At 45.6% G+C, this 25,755-nt stretch overlaps 2 protein-coding genes and 1 long non-coding RNA gene across 10 annotated transcripts; 2 read left to right on the top strand and 1 right to left on the bottom strand.

The window, feature by feature from the left end:
- Positions 1–1,172: 1,172 nt before the first annotated feature.
- LOC110536509 (urotensin-2 receptor) lies at positions 1,173–5,208 on the top strand. The gene is made up of 2 exons (XM_021622281.2): positions 1,173–1,443; positions 3,409–5,208. Exon 2 carries the CDS (start codon positions 3,508–3,510, stop codon positions 4,657–4,659), a length of 1,152 nt encoding a protein of 383 aa, XP_021477956.2. The 5' UTR covers positions 1,173–1,443; positions 3,409–3,507; the 3' UTR covers positions 4,660–5,208.
- Positions 5,209–14,995: 9,787 nt separating this feature from the next.
- LOC110536617 lies at positions 14,996–16,288 on the bottom strand. The gene is made up of 3 exons (XR_002475489.2): positions 16,061–16,288; positions 15,499–15,531; positions 14,996–15,420 (listed from the first exon to the last, which is right to left on the bottom strand). It is a non-coding gene; the product is annotated as an uncharacterized LOC110536617 (long non-coding RNA).
- A 66-nt stretch (positions 16,289–16,354) lies between these two features.
- Positions 16,355–25,403, top strand: khdc4 (KH domain containing 4, pre-mRNA splicing factor). Of its 8 annotated transcripts, none has more exons than XR_005035455.1 (14): positions 16,355–16,541; positions 18,514–18,706; positions 18,901–19,029; positions 19,241–19,320; positions 19,400–19,533; positions 19,660–19,826; positions 20,878–21,089; positions 21,273–21,333; positions 21,506–21,563; positions 21,648–21,862; positions 22,022–22,165; positions 23,110–23,197; positions 23,381–23,469; positions 24,452–24,713. XR_005035455.1 is itself a non-coding variant. In XM_036940254.1 (14 exons), the coding sequence occupies exons 1-14, from the start codon at positions 16,513–16,515 to the stop codon at positions 24,703–24,705; spliced, it is 1,884 nt and encodes a 627-aa protein (XP_036796149.1). In that variant the 5' UTR covers positions 16,355–16,512; the 3' UTR covers positions 24,706–25,403. The 8 variants fall into 8 exon arrangements, 6 of the variants coding, with proteins under 6 accessions (XP_036796149.1, XP_036796157.1, XP_036796200.1 ...); XR_005035454.1 differs by having other exon boundaries at positions 23,378–23,469; positions 24,452–24,511; XM_036940254.1 differs by having other exon boundaries at positions 23,082–23,197; positions 23,378–23,469; positions 24,452–25,403.
- Positions 25,404–25,755: the final 352 nt, after the last annotated feature.

The raw sequence follows: 25,755 nt of genomic DNA, 5'->3' as shown, positions 1-25,755 counted from the left end.
TCCGTTACTCGCCCAACTCTCTATCCGCTAGGCTGCCTGCCGCTCTTTACCTTATCTTAACCAGTCCCAATTGAGTGATTGACTTTGTAATTAAAGAAACACACGAGCGTAAATTTCACTGAAAGACTATTATCGTGCGTCATCGTGACTCTTACTGGAAGGTGCATGTTCAGTAAACCCTAGTAACGTAATGTCTGTAATGAAGAATGTACAATTTAGTTAATTCATAGCAGCAATGTTTGTACAATATGTATTGTACTCTAGTCTAGTGTACTCACCATTGGTTTTGTTCTTGTGTTGTTCATTTTTGTGTCATGTTGTTATAAAGTAATTAAGCCTACTGTTTATTGCACTGGCAGGAGAAATATTGCATAATTCATTTCAAAGTGATTCACTGATTCACAGTGAATAGTATTAGTATGTCTTGGCCTAGGCTATGAGGGAGCCAGATACTGTTTTTATTTATTTATTTTTTAAAACAATTTATTTAACTAGGCAAGTCCATTAAGAACAAATTCTTATTTTACAATGATGGTCTACCCCGGCCAAACACTCCCTTAACCCAGGCGACGCAGGGCCAAACACTCCCTTAACCCAGGCGACGCAGGGCCAAACACTCCCTTAACCCAGGCGACGCAGGGCCAAACACTCCCTTAACCCAGGCGACGCAGGGCCAAACACTCCCTTAACCCAGGCGACGCAGGGCCAAACACTCCCTTAACCCAGGCGACGCAGGGCCAAACACTCCCTTAACCCAGGCGACGCAGGGCCAAACACTCCCTTAACCCAGGCGACGCAGGGCCAAACACTCCCTTAACCCAGGCGACGCAGGGCCAAACACTCCCTTAACCCAGGCGACGCAGGGCCAATTGTGCGCCGCTCTATGGGACATTTAAGTATTTGTAGTAATATAACATCCTATTTAAAATAAACTAGCTTTATATAGAATATAATAAATATGATCTAGATATGCATTAGGGAAGCTTGAAGAGTGTCCAAACTTTCACCATTTGACAATAACCATTTACTGTACGTACTTGATTATAGGCTGCATGAATGACAGCTATAATAGTTACTTTAACCACGACCTTTAATAACTGACTCTACGCTGTGAGCGCGTCTGTTTCTCCTCCTTCCCCTCCCGTGGACTCGTAGACACACCAGAGACTGGGCCGAGGGGGCGAGAGCCACACTATGAGGAGGGAGAGGAGAGGAAACATAGCATTGCGAGGCACAAAGTTAGGTGGAACAGCTTTAGATCCATCAACCATCACCTGTCTGACAACGAATAATAAAGATTTGAGGATATCTATTTTTTCTATAGACAAAAACTGGACCAACTATAGGCCTCTGTGGATTTTTGAATGGAAACTGAATCGGACATTCAGACACATTAAATGGAGGAAGATGTTATTTGCAACTACCGGAATTGGATTGAATAAGGTAAAGACAACTCAACAGATTATATAGCCTACTTTAAAAAGGTGTATTTATTTCTTGGCTAGAGCAGTCTGTAATAAAGAGCTCTGGTCTTGGATATACACTTCTGTGGAAGAATTGTCTAATGCTGGGTGGATACACTACCTATTCATCTGACCATTTAGCCTAAATGATTATTATTTTTTATTTTTTTTATTTTTTATTTCACCTTTATTTAACCAGGTAGGCTAGTTGAGAACAAGTTCTCATTTGCAACTGCGACCTGGCCAAGATAAGGCATAGCAGTGTGAACAGACAACACAGAGTTACACATGGAGTAAACAATTAACAAGTCAATAACACAGTAGAAAAAAAGGGGAGTCTATATATACATTGTGTGCAAAAGGCATGAGGTAGGCAAATAATTACAATTATGCAGATTAACACTGGAGTGATAATCAATAATTAACAAGTCATCATTAGGCCTACTCTACTCTTCAGTCAGTCTTTTCAGTTATGTTTATGTGACTGTGTTTACCGTAGGCCGAGGCCTGTTTGTCAACATTTTTATTAAATTCAAACCTCATTTATATTCTCTGACAAAATGTTATATTTGGAGCTGGCACAAATATTTTCACAAAATAATACCTGTCACCTACATTTAGAAGACATAGCCTAACCGTTTTAGATTATGATGTGGTAGCCTTGGCCTAATATTTTTAGAAAGCTAAATTAGGCTAAAATATTAAATATCTAGGTAACAATCTAAGGAAAGAAACCTCCAGTTAAAATGCAACAGTCTGAATGTCAATTTGTTAAAGATATTAACAGAGATGTTATTTTAGGGGGCACATTAAACCCGTGGGACATGGCCCACAGCGGGAGTTCGGCAGGCCCTCTACAGTTCAACAGTAGCTCTTAACCCCGGTACTGCCGGAGCCAACATGTGTCATAGGCTTTTTTCTGCACTCTATCTTTACCCCTCGATCTGCTTTGACGTTACCGCGTACAATTATAATCACTACATTTACCACTACGCCGAGAGTTATAAATGAGGTTGGATAGGTTATTTGGATTCGCCTATAGGAAACCACGTTGAAGTCTATACTTGTGTGTTTATAACCATTATTAACTTATTATAATTAGCCTAATGTAGATATCGCAATGTTTTGTTTAATGAAACAGTGGGTTTCAAACCTCATTTTATGCCCTAATAAATCACCGAGCAAAACACGATGTTTTATTGCCTACAACATGGGTTCTCTCTGTCTCCTGCCTTGCTCTTCCTATCCCCAGCCACAGCGGTGTAGAAAGCCGATGGAATTTCATAAACTGGTGAGGAATATGTTCTGTGACGTAAAAAAAATTAGGGACAGCTTGACGCCGGAGTCTCTGCATTCTCGTGCCCCCGGTGCCCAAATGTGCACGTAGACATAAATCTGGAAAGGGCCGAAAAACGCGTCAGTTTACTTGCCTCATGTTCAACTTCATGAGGCGCGCGGTGAACATTTGTATGCGTCGGGTTCCACAGTTCGTTTCGTGCCATGAAATTGTTGCCCACAACCAGCGGTGCGACCTTAACAGGAGTGCAGGGGGTTCATCAGTAAATGTATGATCTACAACTGGCTCTACACCCCTACACAGAAAAGCCAGTGTGAAAAAAAGCACTATAAACGTATCTAGAATTGAAGCTTTGCCAATACGACTTCTATGATGATGCCTTTCTAAAATGCCTCTGTTACTGGGACTACTACACAAATACAATACATTGACAGAACATTCATCCATATGCCAAAAACAAAATGTCCAAAAAGAGGCAGAATACAGTTGTGTGGCAAATCATTAAAGGCTGTAGATGCTTTTCAGAAGGCCATTTTCTGTGTTTCAATGCTAATACATATAACTTTCTCCTCTCCCATTTCCCTTTCATCTCCTATGTCTACCCCCCACACTCTTACTATTGTCCACCACCAAAACCCTCCCATCCAGCCAAGTGGAATCAAAATAATAGTTCCTCTCCCTCTGACATTTATATAAACCCAGCTAACCTCCACACCACCACCATTTCAGAAGTCTCAACTAAAAAGTATGGATTTCTCTAGCTCCCTGCCTCCCTCACGTTCTCCATTATACACCTCCCCCTTCATCCCCAACTCCTCCTTCCCCTCCGCCTCTCCATACATCTCTCCTTCCCCCAGCCTGGCCTCAACCGCTCTCTTCTGCTCCCTCCTGTCCCTCCTGGCTCTCCTGGGCATTGGGGGGAACCTCTACACCATGGGTCTCCTCATCAGACGCAGGAGAGGCAGGAGGAGGCGAGGGTGTTCTAGCTGCTGTTTAGGAGGGAGAGGAGTACCGTTACCATCCTGCCTCTCCTCCTCTCCCCCCTCCCTCTCCCCTTCCTCCTCTCCCACCTCTTCTTCCTCCACCTCCCTCCATCTCCAGGTGCTGAGTCTAGCTCTGGCGGACCTCCTCTACCTCTTCACGGCTCCCTTCATCGTGTACGACAGCCTGGCAGCTGACTGGGCGTTTGGGGAGCTGGGCTGTCGCCTCCTCTTCAGCCTGGACCTGATCACCCTGCACGCCTCCATCTACACCCTCACCGCCATGAGTCTGGACCGCTATCGGGCTGTGGCCAACCCCCTGGCCACCTCGTCCTCCCCCTCCTCTGGGTTGCTCCGTGTGGCCCTGGCCTGGGGCCTGGCGGTGGCCCTCAGCCTGCCCATGATGATCACCCTCCACCTGGAGGACGGAGACGACGGACAGCTGTGTGTCCCTGCCTGGGACGAGCAGAGCTCCAAAGTGTATATGAGCGTGCTGTTCTGTACCAGTATGATAGGGCCGGGGCTGGCCATCGGGGCGCTGTATGCTACTCTGGGCCGTCTCTACTGGGTGTCCCAGACCCAGCCCTGGGCCAGTGGTAGTGGGGGTAGCACGTCCTACCCTCCGCGGGCCCCAAGGCCCAAGGTCCTGCTCCTCATCCTGGGGATAGTTCTGGCCTTCTGGGCCTGTTTCTTGCCCTTCTGGGTGTGGCAGCTGCTGCCGCTATACCGGCCCGACATGCTGCGGACAGTACCGGTGGGTACCCAGGTGACGGTGAACCGGATCCTAACGGGGCTGACGTACGGGAACTCTTGCGTGAACCCATTCTTCTACACGCTGCTCACAGGGGGGAAACGACGGAGGAACAGGCAGACACCGACGTCAGCGAATCAGCTCTGCCGCAAGAGCAGTCCGCAGTAGTGTTCGTGACAGCACAGACAGTCCGGTATAATAGACTGCTCTGGGGGCTGGTGGGGGGCTGCTTACAAACTGTCCGATTCAAACACCCCCGTCTCCCCCTGAAATATCAAAGGGCATTTCACTGTGTAATTGTTACTTCATAAGGACTATATTAAAGACAGCACTTTGTATGCACGGATGTGACTGGACCATACTTCCTATTTGGAGATTAAAAATGTGACGGGCTGAGCGAAAATACCAAAGCTTCAAAACTTGAGAAATATCTCATTGATTGTATGAATTCACAAAAATACATGGAGTATGACAACAGGGAAGCAGCGTTTGTGTGTTCTGTTATCATTTAGGGGGCTTTAGTGAGGACCTCGTGTCACGGACCCTTAACGTTTGATATGCACGCCTAAAGTCAGACCTTTTTTATTAGCAATACCTGCATGTTGGGTTTGGACTTTTATTTTGTAACGAACTCTGCAATGCTTTGCATGGTGACGATGACGCCTGTATTTATATCCAGTTTGGTGTGTATAATATGATATAATATATCAAATAAAAACATGCTTTATATACTAGAGTCTATGTCACAGGTTTTTTGTTCCCTAGAGGAGAGGATGTGTTCCTCCTGACCCCTCAGAAAAGAACACAACATAACTGAAAATACAGATCTCATACCCACCGTTTTATGGTATTTATGACAATAGCAGACGAGGGGAGAGAAAGAGAGATGTCCAGAGAGAGTGAGACAGTGAGAAAAAGAGGGATGGCCAGAGAGAGAGAGACAGTGAGAAAAAGAGAGATGGCCAGAGAGCGAGAGACAGTGAGAAAAAGAGGGATGGCCAGAGAGAGAGAGACAGTGAGAAAAAGAGGGATGGCCAGAGAGAGAGAGACAGTGAGAAAAAGAGGGATGGCCAGAGAGAGAGAGACAGTGAGAAAAAGAGGGATGGCCAGAGAGAGAGAGAGAGAGACAGTGAGAAAAAGAGATATGGCCAGAGAGAGAGAGACAGTGAGAAAAAGAGGGATGGCCAGAGAGAGAGAGACAGTGAGAAAAAGAGGGATGGCCAGAGAGAGTGAGCAAAGAGATGTAGAGGGAAGGAGGGGGACAGAAGGCGAGAAGAAGGAGCGACAGAAAAAGAGAGAAAAAAGCAGAGAAGGAAAGGCCAAGAAGAAAGTGCTGAGTGGAAAAGTCCCTGGACTTGAGTTTGCACTCATACTTTTATTTGTGTGTCTGTGTCAGCGTGTCTGTGAGTCTCTCAGGTCTTCCCCTTCCCTGTGTGTGTTCGTTGGGCAGTCTCTCTGTGTGTCTCCTTGTAGCAACGGCGTGTCTGTCCGTGTCTGACTCAAACACTGACTGTACTGTACACCCAACAAAACCCTGTGGCTCTTTGATGCAGATGAGCAAATATTGTTGTTTGACAGTGAGGAGTGAGGTTGTGGGGGATAGGGGGCTGGGTGGCGGGGGGGGGGGGGGGGGCTGGGTGGTGGGAGGGTTATGGTCTGGGTGGTGGGAGGGATAGGGGGTTGGGTGGTGGAGGTGTACATATGTGAAGGAGTTTGTTTAGAAGTATTGTGCGGATGCATTTAAGAGAGGGGAGAAGAACAATGGACTTGTTGATGCATGTCAAGCTGCTAATCAGTGGGAATAGGGGACAGGTGTGTGTAATGAAAGTTCCGGAGGGATCCGTGACAGTAACGCCCCCCCCCCCGACGTGCTGCACCAGCAGCGCAACGACACCGGCCTCGAGGACGATCACAGGAACGCAGTGCGGGTCGTTCAGGACTTGATGCAGCTGCCGAAGTTGCGTCATTGTCAGACAGGTCAGTTGCTGCTGCCGAAGTTGCGGCGGCGTCGGATGGACCAGTGGGGTCTGTCGGACCGGTTGTGGCGGCGTCGGACGGACCGGTTGTGGCTGCTGAGGTGGTGAAGTCGGACGGCCCATTAGCAGCTGCCGAAGTTTCAACCCTGTGTTTTTGTTACGTGTTCGTTTGGTCTTCGTCCCCATGCCCTTACACGGCACGCCGTAATTCGGGCTTAATTAAAAACCCTATTACGCATTCCTGCACCTGTCTCCCGATTCTCTTCATACCAACGTGACAATGCAGACTAGAAAAATGGAGGTAATCAAACTAAATTATATAGAGAGACCATGTTGCATACCTTTTAAATATACAGTGCATTCGGAAAGTATTCAGACCCCTTGACTTTTTCCACCTTTTGTTACCTTTCAGCCTTTTTAAAATATATATTTTTATATATTTTTGCCAATTTATAAAAAAAAACAACAGAAATATCACATTTACATAAGTATTCAGACTCTTTACTCAGTACTTTGTTGAAACACCTTTGGAAGAGATTACATGCTCGAGTCTTCTTGGGTATGACGCTAAAAGTTTGGCACACCTGTATTTGGGGAGTTTCTTAATTTTTTTTCTGCAGATCCTCTCAAGCTCTGTCAGGTTGGATGAGGAGCGTCGCTGAACAGCTATTGTCAGGTCTCTCCAGAGATGTTGGATCGGGTTCAAGTCCAGTCTCTGGCTGGGACACTCAAGGACATTCAGAGACTTGTCCCAAAGACACTCCAGCGTTTTCTTGGCTGTTTGCTTAGGGTTGCTGTCCTGTTGGAAGGTGAACCTTCGCCCCAGTCTGAGGTCCTGAGTGCTCTGGAGCAGGTTTTCATCAAGGATCTCTCTGTACTTTGCTCCATTCATCTCTCCCTCAATCCTGACTAGTCTCCCAGTCCCTACCACTGAAAAACACCCCCAAAGCATGATGCTGCCACCACCATGCTTCATCGTAGGGATGGTATTGGCCAGGTGATGAGCGGACCTGGTTTCCTCCAGATGTGACGCTTGGCATTCAGGCCAAAGAGTTCAATCTTGGTTTCATCAGACCAGTGACTCGTGGTCTGAGTCTTCTGGGTCCTTTTGGCAAATTCCAAGCGGGCTGTCATGTGCCTTTTACTGAGGAGTGGTTTCCTTCTGGCCACTCTACCATAAAGGCCTGATTGGTGGAGTGCTGTAGAGATGGTTGTCCTTCTGGAAGGTTCTCCCATCTCCACAAAGGAACTCTGGAGCTCTGTCAGAGTGACCATTGGGTTATTGGTCACCTCCCTGACCAAGGCCCTTCTCCCCAGATTTCTCAGTTTGGCCAGACAGCCAGCTCTACTCTATGCTTACTCTAAACTTCTTCCATTTGAGAATGATGGAGGCCACTGTGTTCTTGGGGACCTTCAACACTGCAGACATCTTTTTGGTACCCTTCCCCAGACCTGTGCCTTGACAGAATCCTGTCATGGAGCTCTATGGACAATTCCTTCGACCTCATGGCTTGGTTTTTGCTCTGACATGAACTGTCAACTGTGGGACCTTATATAGACCGGTGTGTGCCTTTCCAAATCATATCCAATCAATTACATTTACCACAGGTGGACTCCAATGAAGTTGTAGAAACATCTCAAGGACGATCAATGGAAACAGGATGCACCTGAGCTCAATTTCGAGTCTCATAGCACAAGGTCTGAATACTTTAGTTTTTTATTTGTAATACATTTGCAAACATTTCGAAAAACCTTGTTTTCGCTTTGTAGTTATGGGGTATTGTGTGTAGATTCAAGAGGATTTTTAAAAATGTCATCCATTTTAGAAAAAGGCTGTAACGTCATAATTGACATGTTTAAAACTGATTCCATCAGTCCCAAACTATTCTAATAATCTCATTATTTGATTCAATACAACGTTTAGTCATAACATCCTATTGAAATAATATAATAGAAATATCAATTTATATCAGTTATATCACCATACTATGGTTCTGTCTTCTGTATGATGTGACCATTAACTCCAGAGTTAAAGAAACAGAGACAGAAGGGCACTTTATCCATCCCAGTCCCTCAGAGATATTCTCCTTTAGATGAATGGTTCAGGGTCAACACAGATCCATCAAGTAGGGTTTTAAATTCATTGCAGAAGGTAAAAGGCCTGTCTAATATTACATTACTGATGAATGATGCTTTTCCTCTGTCCATTCAAATCATGTGGCATTCAAGGACATAAGGTAGTGGTTGAAATGTACACAATTGTTACCCGGTGGAAAATCGGGGATGGTTGTACTTTTTCAAGGGGAGGGTTTAATATGTGTTTTATTTAGTTCAGGGGAGGGGCATGTCATTTGTAATCAATTAAATGTCATATTGCTCCGTGTTTGAGAATGAGTTGCTTATTATATCTCGATGTGTGCCCAATGCTGCCCCTCATACCTGATTCTCTGCTGGGCGTGCAATAGAGTCTGCCTAGTGTGTTCTCCATCAAATGTTCCCTACCCTATACTATAGGCTATATGAAGAGCATGCTCTGAGAATCAAAGGGCAAAGTAGTCATACCCCTTGACTTATTCCACATTTTGTTGTGTTACAACCTGAATTCAAAATGGGTTAAATAGATTGTTTTCTTTCACCCATCTACACACAATGCCCCATTATGACAAAGTGAAAACATGTTTTGACATTTTTGCTAATTTATTGAAAATGAATAGTATTTACACTCCTGAGAAAATACTTTGTAAAAGAACCTATGTCATTGACCACGGCTGTGAGTCTAACTAGGTAAGTCTCTAAGAGATTTGCATACCTGGATTGTACAACATTTGCCCATTATTGTTTTCAAAATTCTTCAAGCTCTGTCAAATTGGTTGTTGATCATCGTGAGACAACCATTTTCAAGTCTTGCCATAGATTTTCAAGTAGATTTAAGTCAAAACTATAAATCAGTCACTGAGAAACATTCCGTCTTCCTGGTAAGCAACTCCAGTTTAGATTTGGCCTTGTGTTTTAGGTTATTGTCCTGCTGAAAGGTGAATTCATTTCCAGAGTGTCAGAATTAAAACAACACAACACAATCCATTTACAATTTCACATTTCAACCAATCAAATTCAAAAGCAGCAGATAAAATGACACATCAATCAAAACAAGTGCATTTCTCCTTCACCACATTCCTCATGAAAGTCCCAACCTGACCCTTCGAGACCACAGAGTCAAGCCTCAAAGTGGGCTGCATGTCGTTCCATGCACTACGGGCACAATAACTAAAGGCAATCTTCCCCAACTCTGTGGAGACCAGAGGAACCTCTAGAACTATTCAGTCTTGAGAGCAAGTCTGGTGGCTTTATTTCCAATTAAGAAGTGAGGTAGCTAGGGAGTTTCTGGAGAACTGTTTTACATACAAATAGCAGCCAATGTTGGGCCCTTTTGGCAGTCAGAGAATCCCAGCCAACAGAATTATATAAAAGGCAATGAGGTGTACAAAAATATTGTCCAGTGATATAGCTAAAGCCACCATTTAAGAAGTCAATTGTGAAGCATTTGTGACATGCTAATGAAAAATGTCTTATTAGGCTATAGAGTCATTCTACAATGCCTTTGAGATGCTCTTTTATTCCCATGCCCTAATCACAGTAAACACACATCTATTTTGTGATAACAATATCATGGAATAAAATAGAATACATTTGTAAATTTACAAGTGCATATACTGTAGGCCTACCTGATAATATGCGGGCGGCTGCTGTGTTAAAAAACAAATGACGTTTTCTTGAATTCATGTATGATCAGATACTTCAGATGTAACTGGTTCTGTTCAGCTCCATGTTTACAATTGGACAACTTTAGCACTGTTCCAAACTTAGCCTATCCTCTTTATTAAAGTCTAGTTTCTCAGACCGCAAAGAAGATGATAGATTCATGCCGTGCTTTTATTAGAATGGAGATCTTTTCACCCCTACCCTTGTCAGCAGTGGTCTGCGAATCACAACTTTCTGGTACCATGTAATGCTTACAAAATAAAAAACTGTTTCTAAAACTGCATCTAAGGCTCTGGTCTGTCCTAGGAGGGTAAACAATAGGCATGTTCTCTGCTATCCACTATGTTTTAATTGTTATTATGGGTATAGTGGAGGGTCACTTCAGTTATCATTCATTATAAATAGTGTACAGTCCCTAAAAGTTATCTCGGTTACTATTCAGAAAGGCCTAAATGTAACTTAGTGAAGGGAATCTCAAATCCGCAGAGAGTGGACCTACACAGGGGTTAAGGAGGGAGCTGGTAAGTCCTGTAACTAAGTGACATATTCGTAACACCTGACCCCTAAAACACTGATGATGAGAAACATTGGTGAGCAGTAGCTCGTTGGATTGGTTGGCTGATGGGCAAACTCCCTTTTCCATGGTACTTTTATCAACATACACAGCAACAACACCCTCTGGAGACATCCCAAACCAATTAAAGTTTGTTTTGACAGATCGCTATCCACGATAAGTCTACAATAATTATGCGATGTCAACAAATTACACATTCACTTTCATGGCGATATGGGTGAACTGTGGAAATTGTTGTGGACTTCAGAACTGTTCTAGCCATCTGAATGTGCGTCCTGGCCGTTCTGTCTGTATGGTTGGGAGCCTCTCCTGAAGTCTCGGGTTTTTCCACCATGTGTTTCCATTTACCTGGGTTACCTCGGAGCGTGACGTTCCCACCGCAGTTATTACCCAGCTACCTGTGCGGTCACTCCGTGGGGGGGGGGGGGACGCTTCTTCTGTGAAGTTAATGCAATAGCCATCCACCTTGAGACCTTTACATCCACAGACAACTAGTCGGTCTCGGAGACCTTCTTAGTCCAACTGGGCTCTCGGACTAGACGTTACAGTAGAGATACAGCATATTTGACAGACAGAGACGCTGTATAAAGAAAAACATATTGGCATGCTCTTGGGACGAATGTAGGGTTCATGTGGGAATGTGCTCCACGGATCCCAAACTTACAGCAAAATGACAGAAATGGAGGGTTAAACTGAAGCTCATTCAAAACAGACATTTCACTCCATTTTCGCCATTGGGGACATGACAGTACTGGCAGTGGAGTTGGTCGTTGAATATTGCCCGTCTCAGGCATACTGGACAGGCCGTGGGTGTCAGTGTATTCTCATACTCCATATATCAGATGATTAAGTTATCCCTCACGTCTGCTGGGATGACTGAGTGTTTGATAAACTTCAAACACGTTGTGTTTATTCAACCCAACCAAACCGGCGGAAAATATTGCCTCAGTCGGAGGCTTAGCCAATCCATAAACTGTGGGTTTGTGTTGGTAGTAACCAGCGCCTGCAGGTCGGGTCCAACCATAACTTCTGCCTCCTGCTCTCCACAGAAACGTCTTATTTCACACCGAGACGGGTGTCTTCGTCCTCCTATCCTCTCATCCTCAGGGAGAGCAAGAAGACATATTTTCTTTCAGGAGCGTTGCTCTGATACCTGAGAGTTTCATAAATCCAGCACGACTATTTCCTGGAACTGTTGAGTGTCTTTCCATCCCCTCGCCCCTCCGCCCCACCCTCCAGACCCTTCTCTCAGCCAGTGTTTGGGCCTGGAGCAGGTGCCCCTCCCCTGGGCAGCCTGCTCAGGAAAGGACCCTGCTGTGCAGACGAGACTGGGCCGCAGCCCAGGCCAAGCTCATGCTGTGAGGGGTATAGGAGGCTCCCTTCTATCCAGACACACACAAAAAAAGATTTGCCTTGCACTCCTCCTCTCTCGCTCTGTTTCTCTCCAAAATGCAATCTTCCCATCTGTTTTCCCTCTCTCAAATCACTCTCTTTCTCTACTTCGCAAGTCTCTCTGTTTCCCTCTCTCTCTGTCTCCCTGTCCCTTCTCTCACCCCATATGACTTTATAAAGGTTACAGACTGAAGCACGTCCATCAATCCTGGAAAATTATGAAAAACATGACTACTAAACAAATGTTTAACTCTTTACTCAAGCTATCATAAGCAGTAAGAGTTACTCATGTCAGTGTTGTTACTCATGCCCTGTAGGCCAAGCTGTGTGAGTTACTCATGTCCTGTAGTTACTCATGTCAGTGTTGTTACTCATGCCCTGTAGGCCAAGCTGTGTGAGTTACTCATGTCCTGTAGATACTCATGCCCTGTAGGCCAAGCTGTGTGAGTTACTCATGTCCTGTAGTCACTCATGCCCTGTAGGCCAAGCTGTGTGAGTTACTCATGTCAGTGTAGTTACTCATGCCCTGTAGGCCAAGCTGTGTGAGTTACTCATGTCAGTGTAGTTACTCATGCCCTGTAGGCCAAGCTGTGTGAGTTACTCATGTCAGTGTAGTTACTCATGTCCTGTAGGCCAAGCTGTGTGAGTTACTCATGTCCTGTAGGCCAAGCTGTGTGAGTTACTCATGTCAGTGTAGTTACTCATGTCCTGTAGGCCAAGCTGTGTGAGCAAAAAAACTTAATTTATTGACTCCCTGAAGCATCACGACCGGTCACAACTGACACATGGTTACTTACTACATCATTTAATGTGGTAACAACATTTATCAAAGTATTAGGGTAGGGTTTATTTTAGCGAATGCAATCGAAAACCTGTTCAAAACTCCCCTACTCGTAATTGCTGGTTTGACAGCAAACACTCAAACCAGGGAACAGACAGTCTCTTTGTTCACCGTATGGCACCCCCAACATGAGGAACCCTCCTCCCCGCCACGTCCCCTGTCTTCACACTTCTGTGTCAGCCGCCAACATCAGGCGAGACCCAGGCTTGCGTGCCTTGAAGGCTGGAGGTTACATAAACCTACATAGGCTCTGCAGTTCGCACATGGGCTCTTACTAGTAAAGACTGTAAATATGGCATGTCTCTCCATCCTTCTACAGGGCTTGACATTAACTCTTGTAAAAAAAAAAAAAAGTTGGACAAGAAGAATATAGATTTGAGATGTCCGAATGGACAAGTAAAACAATCACACAAAAAACATTGCAATATCAAACAATTACAATTTGATCAGAGTTGTCCCCCCTAAATGCGATGTATTGCTGTTCTCCCCATTTCTGCAGACTGCATCGAGTAGGATTGTATTGAAATAACAGGTAGGAGCAGTCTTTCAATCATCCCGGGTTGTGAGCTTTTGAGATCAAAGCAAAGAGCTGTGTGTAGCAGTGTGTGCACGTGTTGATATTCCGTGCTAATTAGTTAGTTATTTACACAGTTAACGTACATTTTGGTCAGCAAACAGGGTTTGTACAGTCATGAAAATCCTGGAAAAGTTATGATGTGCGGCTGTGCGCATCACCTGCATGTGCGCCAGTGTGAGTCGGCCAGAGTAGAGAGAGAGAGAGAGACATTGCAGCAGGTAGGCCTAGCCTATAAAATAATGATACACAAAATAATAATTAGATAACTACATAACTAACTACATATCGTGAAGCCTGGCTAGTTATCTCGACAGTTATCTATTTAACATTATCATGTATTAATGTCACCGGTACTCCAACTGCAAATGACCGACAAGCAGTTGATGAACTGGTGCCTTAAAGCTGGAATCTGTCAAAGAATTTTAACATGCCGTGTGACGCTCCTCAGCTCATCAACAAAAATGATACGAACGGTGGAAGGGCGACCATTGGAGCCATTTCCCCCTACTGCAGATTCCTTCTTTAATAGACCAATGCCACATACTCCTGTAGAGACCAACCGCCTCTACAGCGCTGAATATTGGGAGCTGAAAAATAAATCTGTGTGGAAAGCTGGAATTCCCCTCTGTTCAACATTGGCTATGTCATTCTGACAACTGTAAAATATATTCTTGGAATAGCCTAGTTGACAAATATCTCCCATGCTGTCAATAGATCACTGAAACCAGAATATTTAGCCTTACAAGGTTTTTTTTTACATTTATTTTTGTACCTTTATTTAACCAGGCAAGTCAGTTAAGAACATTTTCTTATTTTCAATGACGGCCTAGGAACAGTGGGTTAACTGCCTGTTCAGGGGCAGAACGACAGATTTGTGCTCGGGGGTTTGAACTTGCAACCTTCCGGTTACTAGTCCAACGCTCTAACCACTAGGCTACCCTGCCGCCCCGTGGCTCCATTGGCATTTTCATTCTGTGCGTGATTTCCTGCAAGACAGGAATGTCAGTGTTCTGCCATGGCCAGAACTCAATCCCATTGAACACGTCTGGGTCCTGTTGGATCAGAGGGTGAGAGCTAGAGCCATTCCCCCCAGAAATGTCCGGGAACTTGCAGGTGCCTTGGTGGAGTGGGGTAACATCTCACAGCAAGAACTGGCAAATCTGGTGCAGTCCATGAGGAGGAGATGCACTGCAGTACTTAATGCAGCTGGTGGCCACACCAGATACTGACTGTTACTTTTGATTTTGACCCCCCCCCCTTTTCTGTTAGTCACATGTCTGTGGAACTTGTTCAGTTTATGTCTCAGTTGTTGAATCTTGTTATGTTCATACAAATATGGACACATGTTAAGTTTGCTGAAAATAAACGCAGTTGACAGTGAGAGGACGTTTCTTTTTTGCTGAGTTTATTTTGAAGTGTAAGTTCGGGAATGGGGCTCAGATGAGCTAAGTGTCAATAGGTCAGAGGTCAGGGGAGCTTTGATACCCAACTTGACAAGGGAGGACTGTTTATGGGCAGAGACATGGAAAGAGGGAGAGACAGAGGAATACACTGCTTTGACAAACATTTTTTGCCACTTGTCCTTCGATATTACAATGACAGAAGTTAGCGCAAACAACAAACACTCCCTCCCTGATAGAAGAGCACTAATATGTACAGATCTTTTTTTAACCATGCTGCCCGACGCTCCTCAGCTCAGCAACAAAACAATAACAGCTGTGGTGGGGTGGCCAGTGGCGCTGTTTATCGTCCTGAAGGCTCCACGGTCAGAGTGGGCATCAGTAGAACCTCTGTGAACACATGCAGTAGCCTAGAAGCAGAAGCCTAGAACTTGAATATAATTCATGATCTAAAAATGAAGAGTGTGTGGTATTAAAATGATACTCACCTGATGATGGATAGACCACCAGTGTACTCAACACTAGAAGAGAATAGACAAGACATTATGCATAATAAGGCATAGGACCTGATAGCCTAATTTTAATGCTTATGTCTGAGTTTGGGTTAAGTCTATGTGGCACTGGGTATTTAATTTTAGCCTGCAGATCCATGATCTAATTGCCAAGGTGATTAAAAAAGGTTAAACTTGGCTGATGGCCTACTTACAAAGTACAGGAAGGAGAGACATTCCTGAGCGATTCAGAGTGAATCATGGTAAATAAATAAATTAGCAACGGTAGCTAGGCAAACGGGTTTTTAAGAAACAACCTGTAGTTGGAGGGGAAATCAGTTTACTGAAAAAGGTCAATAAACAGTTAGGCTAATTAAACGGTCCACAAAGGACCACACATATTGAAAAAAGTTGACAACAATACATTTTACACATGCAATAAACTGCAATAGGGCCAATGTTATTGTTTTTAAACAGAGGCACAACACCACGTGGTGACAACAATCATAATTTACCTGGCTAACAACCATAGTTTACCTGGCTAACAACCATAGTTTACCTGGCTCTGGCATCATCACCTCAGCATCCTGCTTGTAAGATGTCTGGTCCTACATTTTCACGTAGACCAAGCTGTGTGCTGTGGGGTTTCATTTGGGAAACCTGAACCGACATTCATCTGGTTCATATCCGCAACACTCACCTGGGGTGGCAGGAAAACGATGATAGCAGGCAGCCACAGGACTACATCATCCGGTGAGGCGCGGCCTGCTCACTGCGTCCCCTAGCGTCGCACATGATTGAAGAAAATAATCTGTGTGAGGGAAGCAAAATTCAACACAGCACCGGTCCTTTCCCCAAAAAACAGGAAGTGGGAACGATATCGCATAGAGTGAAAGCTCTTGCAGTACTCCACTGTCTGGACAAGCTATATTGTAAGTCTGGCGGAGTCGGTATTGCGGTATAAAACGTTAGTGTTTTACGCAAAGAGAAATTCAACCAAATAGAAGATTGATGTCATTTGGTGGAACGCAAAACGGCGGGTGAGTTGAAAGAACGTTGCGTTATCACGGTGCATTTGACCACAGACTTGCCCAACACTGACTGAGCAGCACAAAGCTAGCTAGTTAATTTGTAATGGCGGAGTGCTTGTAGCTAACTACGTGGGGTATGCTTAGTAGCCAACAGTGTAGCTAGCTAGCTGTCGTTACCCAGTTTAGAAAATGGTTGGTTATATAGCTAACTAAGAGCGCCGTTGGGTGATACGTTTATTTTTTTTAAATCGATGTGAGTTGGTTACCTAGCAATCGATTAGTTAGCTCGCTAACTGTTGTTTTGCTAAGTTACAGTAGCTAACTACGTATGGTTGCTAGTTAACTAACGTTAAGCACAGCGACGTGAACAAAACGGTTGGATAACTAACTAGCTAACGTTAGCAAGTCAACAACATTAATTCAATCCATAAAGTTAACATTAATTGTAACGTTAGATGGCAAAGACTAAACTAATTTGTTAGCCTACGACCTCTGAACCCTGTAATTGATGTGGTCATTTAAGGGGCTACCTGCAGTTGCTACATCCATTTAAAAATTGTTTTTTTCTTTTAACTTACATTATTTATTTATTTATTTCACCTTTATTTAACCAGGTAACAAGTTCTCATTTACACCTGCGACCTGGCCAAGATAAAGCAAAGCAGTTCGACACATACAACGACACGAGTTACACATGGAGTAAAACAAACATACAGTCAATAATGCAGTATAAACAAGTCTATATACGATGTGAGCAAATGAGGGGAGGTAAAGGCAAAAAAAGGCCATGGTGGCAAAGTAAATACAATATAGCAAGTAAAACACTGGAATGGTAGATTTGCAGTGGAAGAATGTGCAAAGTAGAAATCAAATAATGATTTCCTGATTGTATTAATTTAGTTCACCTAATTTCAGTTTGATAAAACAAGCAGGTACAGTGTAGAGAATCATTGTACCATCTAATCCCCTGTGAAATATATTTTACATAACAAAAAATATTGTATTTGAAGCTGGTGTACAAAACCAAATGTAAAAGACACAAAAACAAAACTTAAGAACAGGAAGCATAGAAATAGCCACATAAAAAATATCTATTGCTTAGATTTGCTTTCAAAGACAAATCTATAACTAACGTACATTTTTTTTGTTTGTAAATTTCCCCCCAATTTCGTGATATTACGATCATGTCTCATCGCAACTCCCCAACGGACTTGGGAGAGGCGAAGGTCAAGTCACGCATCCTCCGAAACATGACCTGCCAAACTGCGCTTCTTAACACCTGCTCATTAAACCCGGAAGCCAGCCACACCAATGTGTTGGTGTAAACACTGTTCAACTGATGACTGAAGTCAGCCTGCAGGTGCCTGGCCCACCACAAGGAGTCGCTGGAGTGCGATGAGCCAAGTAAAGCCCCCGTGGCCAAACCCTCCTCTAACCCAGACGACGCTGGGACATTTTTGTGCCGCCCTATTGGACTCCAGGTCACGGCCCGGTTGTGACACCGCCTGGGATGGAACCCCAGGCTGTAGTGATGCCGCAACACTTAGACTGCTGCGCCACTCGGGAGGCATATAACTAACGTGAAATTGGTCGGTCACCAAAAAACATTTTGCTCAACTTACATACACCATCAGAACCCAAAATATTCATTATTTTTTTACGACATGGGAGTAAAACAAACAAGGTATAGCCTCAAATGGTTAAAACTATCATTTGTATATCATAGACAGAGCTATGGATGCTAAAATCTGAGAGTTGTTAGGCCTACGTTTCTCCAGTACCCATCCCTCCAGCTTTTTACAGAAATGGGTGGGGAGAGGCCTTGTGATTGCTGCTTTTGCACTGCCCTCCATTCTCCCATCCCTTCCACTTACCATTGCCCTCTTTTTCTCCCTCCTTCACTATCTCCCCTACCTTTCTCTTTCACTACCCCCTCCCCCCTCTCTCTGTTCCCCCACCCGCTCCCCTCTTTGTTCCTCAGTCGCCGTAGTAAATGGGACCAGCCGGGCCCAGGTCCTGGTTCAGACCAGATGGGGGAGGCGGAGGCGGCTCCTACAGGGGCTCTGGACGCTGCAGCTGCTGTGGCAGCTAAGATCAACGCCATGCTGGTAGCCAAGGGAAAGCTCAAGCCCTCCCAGATAGGACCCTCTGGACCATCTGGACCCCCAGACAAGGTAATGGTCAGGAAAACATTAGAAACTCTTTCAGTCTATCACCTGTAATCTGGCTTCTCTCTGTCTTCGTTGTCTGTCTCTCTCTCGCCTCCAAATTCTCTAATCCCCTCGCTCTTAATCTCTCTTTTGGAGAGAGATATCTTGTTGTAAATGTTAGCATACAGTACATAAAAATTAATATTTGTCATCACCAGGTTGTGGGTGCAGGGAAGCCCCAGCCTCCTATGAAAGCGAAGGATGACCTGGTGGTGGCGGAGGTGGAGATCAACGACGTTCCGCTCCCTTGCCGGAACCTGCTGACCCGCGGGCAGACACAGGACGAGGTGAGAGTCCATGACATCATTATGATCTTTAGACCCATTGATTGAGAATCTGGTCAACAGTCAAACTTACTGCTATGTTTACCCAGCTCTTTCTCTGTGTGAGACACACATGAACAGACTGGATCAGTGTCATGTAAACCAGTATGGGACTGAAAATGTCTCACTTGAGGACAGTAAATGACCAGCTTCTTCTTCATCCTATTGTGTGAAGATCAGCAAAGTGAGCGGTGCTGCTGTGTCCACCAGGGGGCGATACATGGCAGCAGTGGAGAAGTACAAGGCTCCACAAGGGTGAGTCCTGCTTCACACCTTCTTTATTACCACACTGCTCTACCAAGGATGTTACTGGTATTTACTTTTCTCTATACAGACAAGTGGATCTGTTGTCTGATTGCGTCATACAACCAAGTCTTAGGCTCCTGACCGACTGCTTCTCTCTCTCTGTCGTCAGGGACCGACCCCTCTATCTCCACGTCCAGGGCCAGACCAGGGAGCTTGTCGACAGTCAGTACATCTCTATTTACCTCACCTAATTTGATTAAGATTATCACCGTTTCTGAACATCAGGATCACCAGGGTCCTTCTTTCCTGAGTTTCTATGTTGTGACGATCCAATCTCTCGCTCTCCAGGAGCTGTGAACCGCATCAAGGAGATTATCACTAACGGAGTGGTGAAGGCGGCCACCTCCTCCTACAGCGGAACCGGAGCCACAGTCCCAGTCTACCAGCAACACAAACCCCAGCCCCCCTCACTGCCCCCCATCAACCACCATCACAGACCACACTTCCAGTCTGGGGTAAGCAGTGTTTTTCACAAGTGCATAGAGTAGCCAGCCAATTAGAATAAGTAGCCAGCCAGGGCAATTTTAATTGACTGAAAATGAATGAATTAGTTGTTTGGGGTTATGGCCTAGGCTTATATCAGGACTATTTTCTAAGTAAGGGAGCGTTTAACATGTCTTCTCTTGAGATTGAAGTCTTATTTACAGGGCCTCCCGGGTGGCGCAGTGATCTAGGGCTCTGCATCGCAGTGCTAGCTGTGCCACCAGAGACTCTGGGTTCGTGCCCAGGCTCTGTCGCAGCCGGCCGTGACCGGGAGGTCCATGGGGCGACGTCTGGATTAGGGAGGGTTTGGCCGGTAGGGATATCCTTGTCTCATAGCGCACCAGCGACTCCTGTGGCGGGCCGGGCGCAGTGCGCACTAACCAAGGTCGCCAGGTGCATGGTGTTTCCTCCGACACATTGGTGCGGCTGGTTGGATGCGTGCTGTGTTAAGAAGCAGTGCGGCTTGGTTGGGTTGTGTGGGGCGTCTACGTGGGGCGTCACCGCGTACGCACCCTACGTGGGGCGTCACCGCGTACGCACCCTACGTGGGGCGTCACCGCGTACGCACGCTACGTGGGGCGTTACCGTGTGGGGCGTTACCTCGTCCGTCCACTGTGTGGGGCGTGCAAATTCACTAGCATCATGCTCTCTCCTTCCCTGTGTAAAGAAATTAGACTGCAACCAACCACAGTGCACACAAATGGTACTGGGAGGTGGGACAGACAGCACAGCGTTTCCCTGTCATCTCTTGCTTTGTGACTGATGGGCACCTATCCTATCAATAGATCGCTAGAAGATGCATATCGTTCACTCTATCCAGAGGAGGCTCGGCGGACTAGTGAATTGAAACGTTTAAATGAAAAGTAGCCTAGTTATGAAGTGGAAAAAGTAGGTGGCTGAAAATGAGTCTGTAACCGGCTGATTAGCTGACGGCGCTAATAAGAAAAGAGTTTGTGTGTTTGACACTCATAAAATAACATTGACAATGTCATTGAATGTCAACTCACATCCATATCCTTTCAGATGCACTATGTGCAGGAGAAGTTGTTTGTGGGTCTGGAGCATGCCATCCAGGGCTTCTCAGTGAAGGAGAGGGTGGAAGGGCCAGGCAGCTCCTACCTGCAGCACATCCAGGGTGAGACTGGGGCCAAGGTCTTCCTCAGGGGGAAGGGATCAGGCTGTCTGGAGCCCGCCTCTGGGCGAGAGGCCTTCGAACCGATGTACATCTACATCAGGTAAGTCTCATGGACTAGACTCGTGTTCATCTGTATCAACTCAGAGAGGGCCTTGAACTCATGTACATCTACATCAGGTAAATGACAGTATTAATGGGGGAGTAAAGTCCATGTTGATTTGTATTAGCTCAGAGACACAGAGCTTAGACACCAGGCACACATGAACCCCTCTCTCTTCCCCAGTCATCCCAAACCAGAGGGCCTTGCTGCAGCTAAGACCCTGTGTGACAACCTGCTGCAGACGGTGAGTGTCTAATGGTTTACTGACTGGCACTCTGCTCTCTGTACACTGCTCTACTTTCACTTAAACCCTGTTTCAAGCTGTCCCATGTGAAGTCCGTTGTAGCTGTATTATGTATTATGTAGCTGGGCTCTGTTTGCCATGTGGATCTGTGACTGTTCTCTCTTCTCTCCAGGTCCATGCAGAGTATTCTGTCTTCCTCAACCAGATGAGTGTCATGATGCCTACTCCCGGTACAGACTGTGGCTGTCTTTCTCTTTTACAGCCTCTACAATGTGTCAACATACTGACCTGTTCCTCTTCCTCTCCTCCTCCAGGCTTTATGCAGCCCCCCATGGCCAACGGGATGCCCCCCCAGCCCCCTTACTACCCCCCATCGGGGTACCAGCCCAGCTACCCCCTCCCTGTACCTCCCCCTCAGCCCATTCCTCCCCCCTACGCTGTCCCCCCTCCCATTCCCCCTGGGCTGCCTGCCGGTCTCCCCCCTCCCAACCGGTACACCCTCCCCCCCGCACCTGTCACTTTACCACAGGTAAGACTGGTCAATCAGATTTAGACTTGGACCTATAATACAGTACATTAAGACTATTACATCTGAGTTATGAAACTAGTTGAAAAACATTTTCTTGATAGGCTGTATATATGATGCATTCAACATGCATTACATCCAAGTTGTTTTTTTTGTCCCCAGACTCTCCCACCTTCTCCTTTCCCACCCGCTGCTCCGGTTCCGCCCAAAGCTCCGCCTCCTGTAGTCTCAGCCAATCCGCCGCAGAAAAGACGCTTCACTGAGGAGGTGCCAGACGAGAGGGACAGCGGTCTGCTGGGATACCAGGTGATTTCCCATTATTTATTCTTCCACCTTATGTGCTGCCTTTGTCCAGTCTGTCCCTTCTGCTTCTGTTGTCTTCCTGTCTTTTCTTATCTTCTGTCCATGTATCTGATATCTGTTCCTCTTTCTGTTAGACTCAATTCATTATGATTCTCACTGTCTCTTGTCTGTAATTCTGTGAGTCCCTGTCTGCATTCTGTAGAAACGGTTTGCTTGTTGAGTGAGTGAGATTGAATGGGTTTAAGTGTCTGTTCAGTGTCAACTTGTTATGATCTTATGACGTTCATTGAAAAGCATTGTAACCATAGCTGTTATTATCTGAGTCCATGTAGTATTGGATTTATAGAACTTTCAGATTCTGGAAAGGTATTGTTGGATAATCATCAAATGTACTTCAATATATTGAAATTAGTGCAGGTACGATATCAGTATCATGGCAAGGAAACAAACATGAAACGGATGAACTTCTTTAGGAAAACGGCCCTAATGTTGGAAACAACCATCGTTATGTTGTCCCCCAGAGTCATTAGGTTTATTTTCCAGGCTATAGCACATCATGTTTTACATACAGCAGGTTTTTAAAGGACCAAAGTGTTTGGTCTGCTTCCTGTTTTAATTTTTGCCATTCAAAAAATATCGCAGTACAAGTGTCGTCACAGGCCTAATTTAAATGTGTCCTCTTGATTTAATGATGTGTTACTTTAATAGAGTCCATTTCTATTTTTGGATTATGTGCAATCAGAGCATGCATAAAGTTAAAATACTAGTTTTATTGTCAGCTGCTTAAATAAGGTGTAGTGAAAAGGAAAACGTTATGGAATAATAACTCTGCAGTTCAGTTCCATTCAATAGTTTAGATAACTACATGCTTGTAGGGGAGGATGTGTGCTAATGCGCCTGTGTGTTTTTCTGCTCATAGCATGGACCCATTCATATGACTAATTTAGGTGCAGGCTTCCCTGTGGGCAGCCCCGGCCCAGAGGCTTCAGGACCCCCGCCACCGAGTTCCTCCGGGCCGCCGAGGGAGAGGGACAGGTACGAGATGGGGGGGCGACGAGTCGCTCTCCTTTATAGCAGTGTCCTTCATCCCAGATGCTGGACACACCGTGTGTGCAGGCTTGTGTTTGCTTGTGATTGATTGATTTGTTGTGCAACACTGACTCCTCCCCTTCCCTCTCTCTCGCTCCTTCCCTCCCTCCCTCTCTTTCTCTCCAGCAGTAGGCAGCTGATGCCTCCACCACCCATTCCAATGAACGGAGGCATGACACCCAAGATGGAGGAGAGGAGGCTGCTGCAAGGCCCCCTGGGTAAGTGCCCCACCCCATGTAACCCCTTGACCCCTCCCCATCCATGGCCTCAGCCATAAAGCACGCTGCCCACCCCCCCCGGCCTCTTGGCTGTCAGTAGTCAGAGTCAAATAGCATTTTGCATGCAGACATGCTGTTCTCACACGTGACAGAACAGGTTCTAGCAGATTACATCAGACAGGCATAAGTTCTGCTTTGAAAGTCGGTCAGTCAGTTCAGAATCATGAACTGGGCAAAGCTTCGATCCCCCACTGCCTCAGGTAACTCTGTCGTTGATCCTAAGTCAACCCCTAGCCCTAGGCACTGTGTAGGCCTGAGAGTATTTTATAGGTGTAAGCGATATGTAGACAATTACAATTGGCCTGTAGAAGAGTAAGGCTGATCTATTACCATACTGCTTACACCTGGCATCTCATCTTGTGACATCTAGGAGGTGTTTAGGGATGGATTTCAGATTGGGAGTCCCCCTCTCTGTCTAACTGGTGCTGTCCCCTCGCTGCCCGTCCCTTTCTGATGACGTCATCAGACAGGAGTGTCTGTGCCCGTGTTTGACTCCCTCACTAACAAGACTCTCTCTTTTTTTGTGTTCTTTCTCTGTGTTTTTCTTCTCTTCCATGTCTCTCTGGGTGGGATGCCGGATGGGGGTGGGGCTCTTCTCCTGTGGCGCTGTCCTGCATCGTGATTGGACGGCCCTAACGCTGCCGCTCCCCACCGACCAATGACTGCCACTGCTGACCCATGCCCCTCCTCCTCTACCTAACTCACAACTGCTGCCAAACACAATGCAATCTATTAACTTTCTCTCCCTATCTGTTGGTAAACAATTGACTTCCAACGGTTGTTTTTGAAACCTTTGTGCTGGTCTTTGGTTGTGTTCTTTCTCTCTCTCTGTGTCTCCCCTCTCTCTCTCCCGCACCCCTCTCCTTTCTCCCTCATTCCTCCCTCTTTCTCCCACTGTTTTTCCCTCTCTCATCTCTCTCAGATCCCTCAGTGAAGAGGATGAAGACGGGGCTCGTGGCATACGCTGGTGACTCCTCGGACGAAGAGGAGGACCACTCCACCCCCAAAACCTTGGGGGCAGGTAACCATGGTAACATCGCTGGGGTGACCCACTCCACCCCCACCTCACCCCCTGGCTGGACTCTGGGGTACCGCTGCCCCCCTCCGCCTCCCCAACGTGCCAAAACACAGCAGGCACAGTCACAGCAGCCCATGCCCTTCTGGATGGCCCCATAACACAGGAGTATTAAACCTCATACCCTCCCCTGACATCTAGGGCCTTTTGGAGGGTTCCATAATGATGTTTTACATCCCAAACTGAGCCCCAGTCCCCCCTCTTCCCCTTTTCTCTGAACCATCACTCCTACCTACTCCTCTACTTGATAGAATTTATTTTGTGATGACTTAGATTTCGTCAAAACAGTTTTGTCATGCGCTCAGCAGTAAAGCAGTGTGTGTGTAAAATGGACTAAACAGACTGGCTGGCTGATACAAAGAGAACAGACTCAACCAGCCAACCAGGCACAACCAGGATACTGACAGACTGGATACATGGTGACAAGCAGCAAGATGCCCCAGACTTCCACACCGATTCAAATGTACCCTGAACTCTGTATAGGAGAGACAGCTGAGGAACAGACACAAATGGAGGGTAAATAGTGCCCTGTTTTTGATTGATTTGGAACGTGTCCACTCCTGGTTTTACTAGTGTAGAAAAGCACTGAGGTAGAAGAGATTTCAATGCATTCTAAGTTATTTCTTTGTTAAAAAATATATTTCCCCCATCCCCATTTTCTTTCTTGGTCCATATCTTAGTCAAATCTCCCTCTTCCTTCAGTACAGATCATACAAACATGCTCGTTGGACTTTTTATAAAATGCAATTGACTCAACTATTCTAATGTTTTTGTGGAATAAATTAGCATTATCTCTGTGTATGAGAGTTTATTTCAAGACTGGTTTGACAGATCATGCAATAGAGAGAGAATGGGTTGTTTAACTGACTAGCAGGTGTGAATCTCTGTCTTAAACAACCCACAATCTGAATCAACTGCCAAGAAATCATCTTTACCTGTTCTGTTATATCACACATTCCTTGGCTATGTTCCCAAAAAAATTCTATGAGGACACCTGTTAAATTTCAATGTATTGGGTCAACAACACCAGTGTGTATAAAGAAGGGGACTGGGCCCAGAAGACTACATTAGATCTGAAGAGACAGAATGAGGGGTGTTGTAGCTTGGCTTGTGTTGCTGTACTGTGTGTCTGGGACATGGGCTCAAGGGGG

This window comes from Oncorhynchus mykiss, chromosome 2, assembly GCF_013265735.2.
Source record: "Oncorhynchus mykiss isolate Arlee chromosome 2, USDA_OmykA_1.1, whole genome shotgun sequence".
Lineage (NCBI taxonomy): Eukaryota > Metazoa > Chordata > Actinopteri > Salmoniformes > Salmonidae > Oncorhynchus > Oncorhynchus mykiss.
This window is presented reverse-complemented; position numbering and strand designations above follow the sequence as displayed.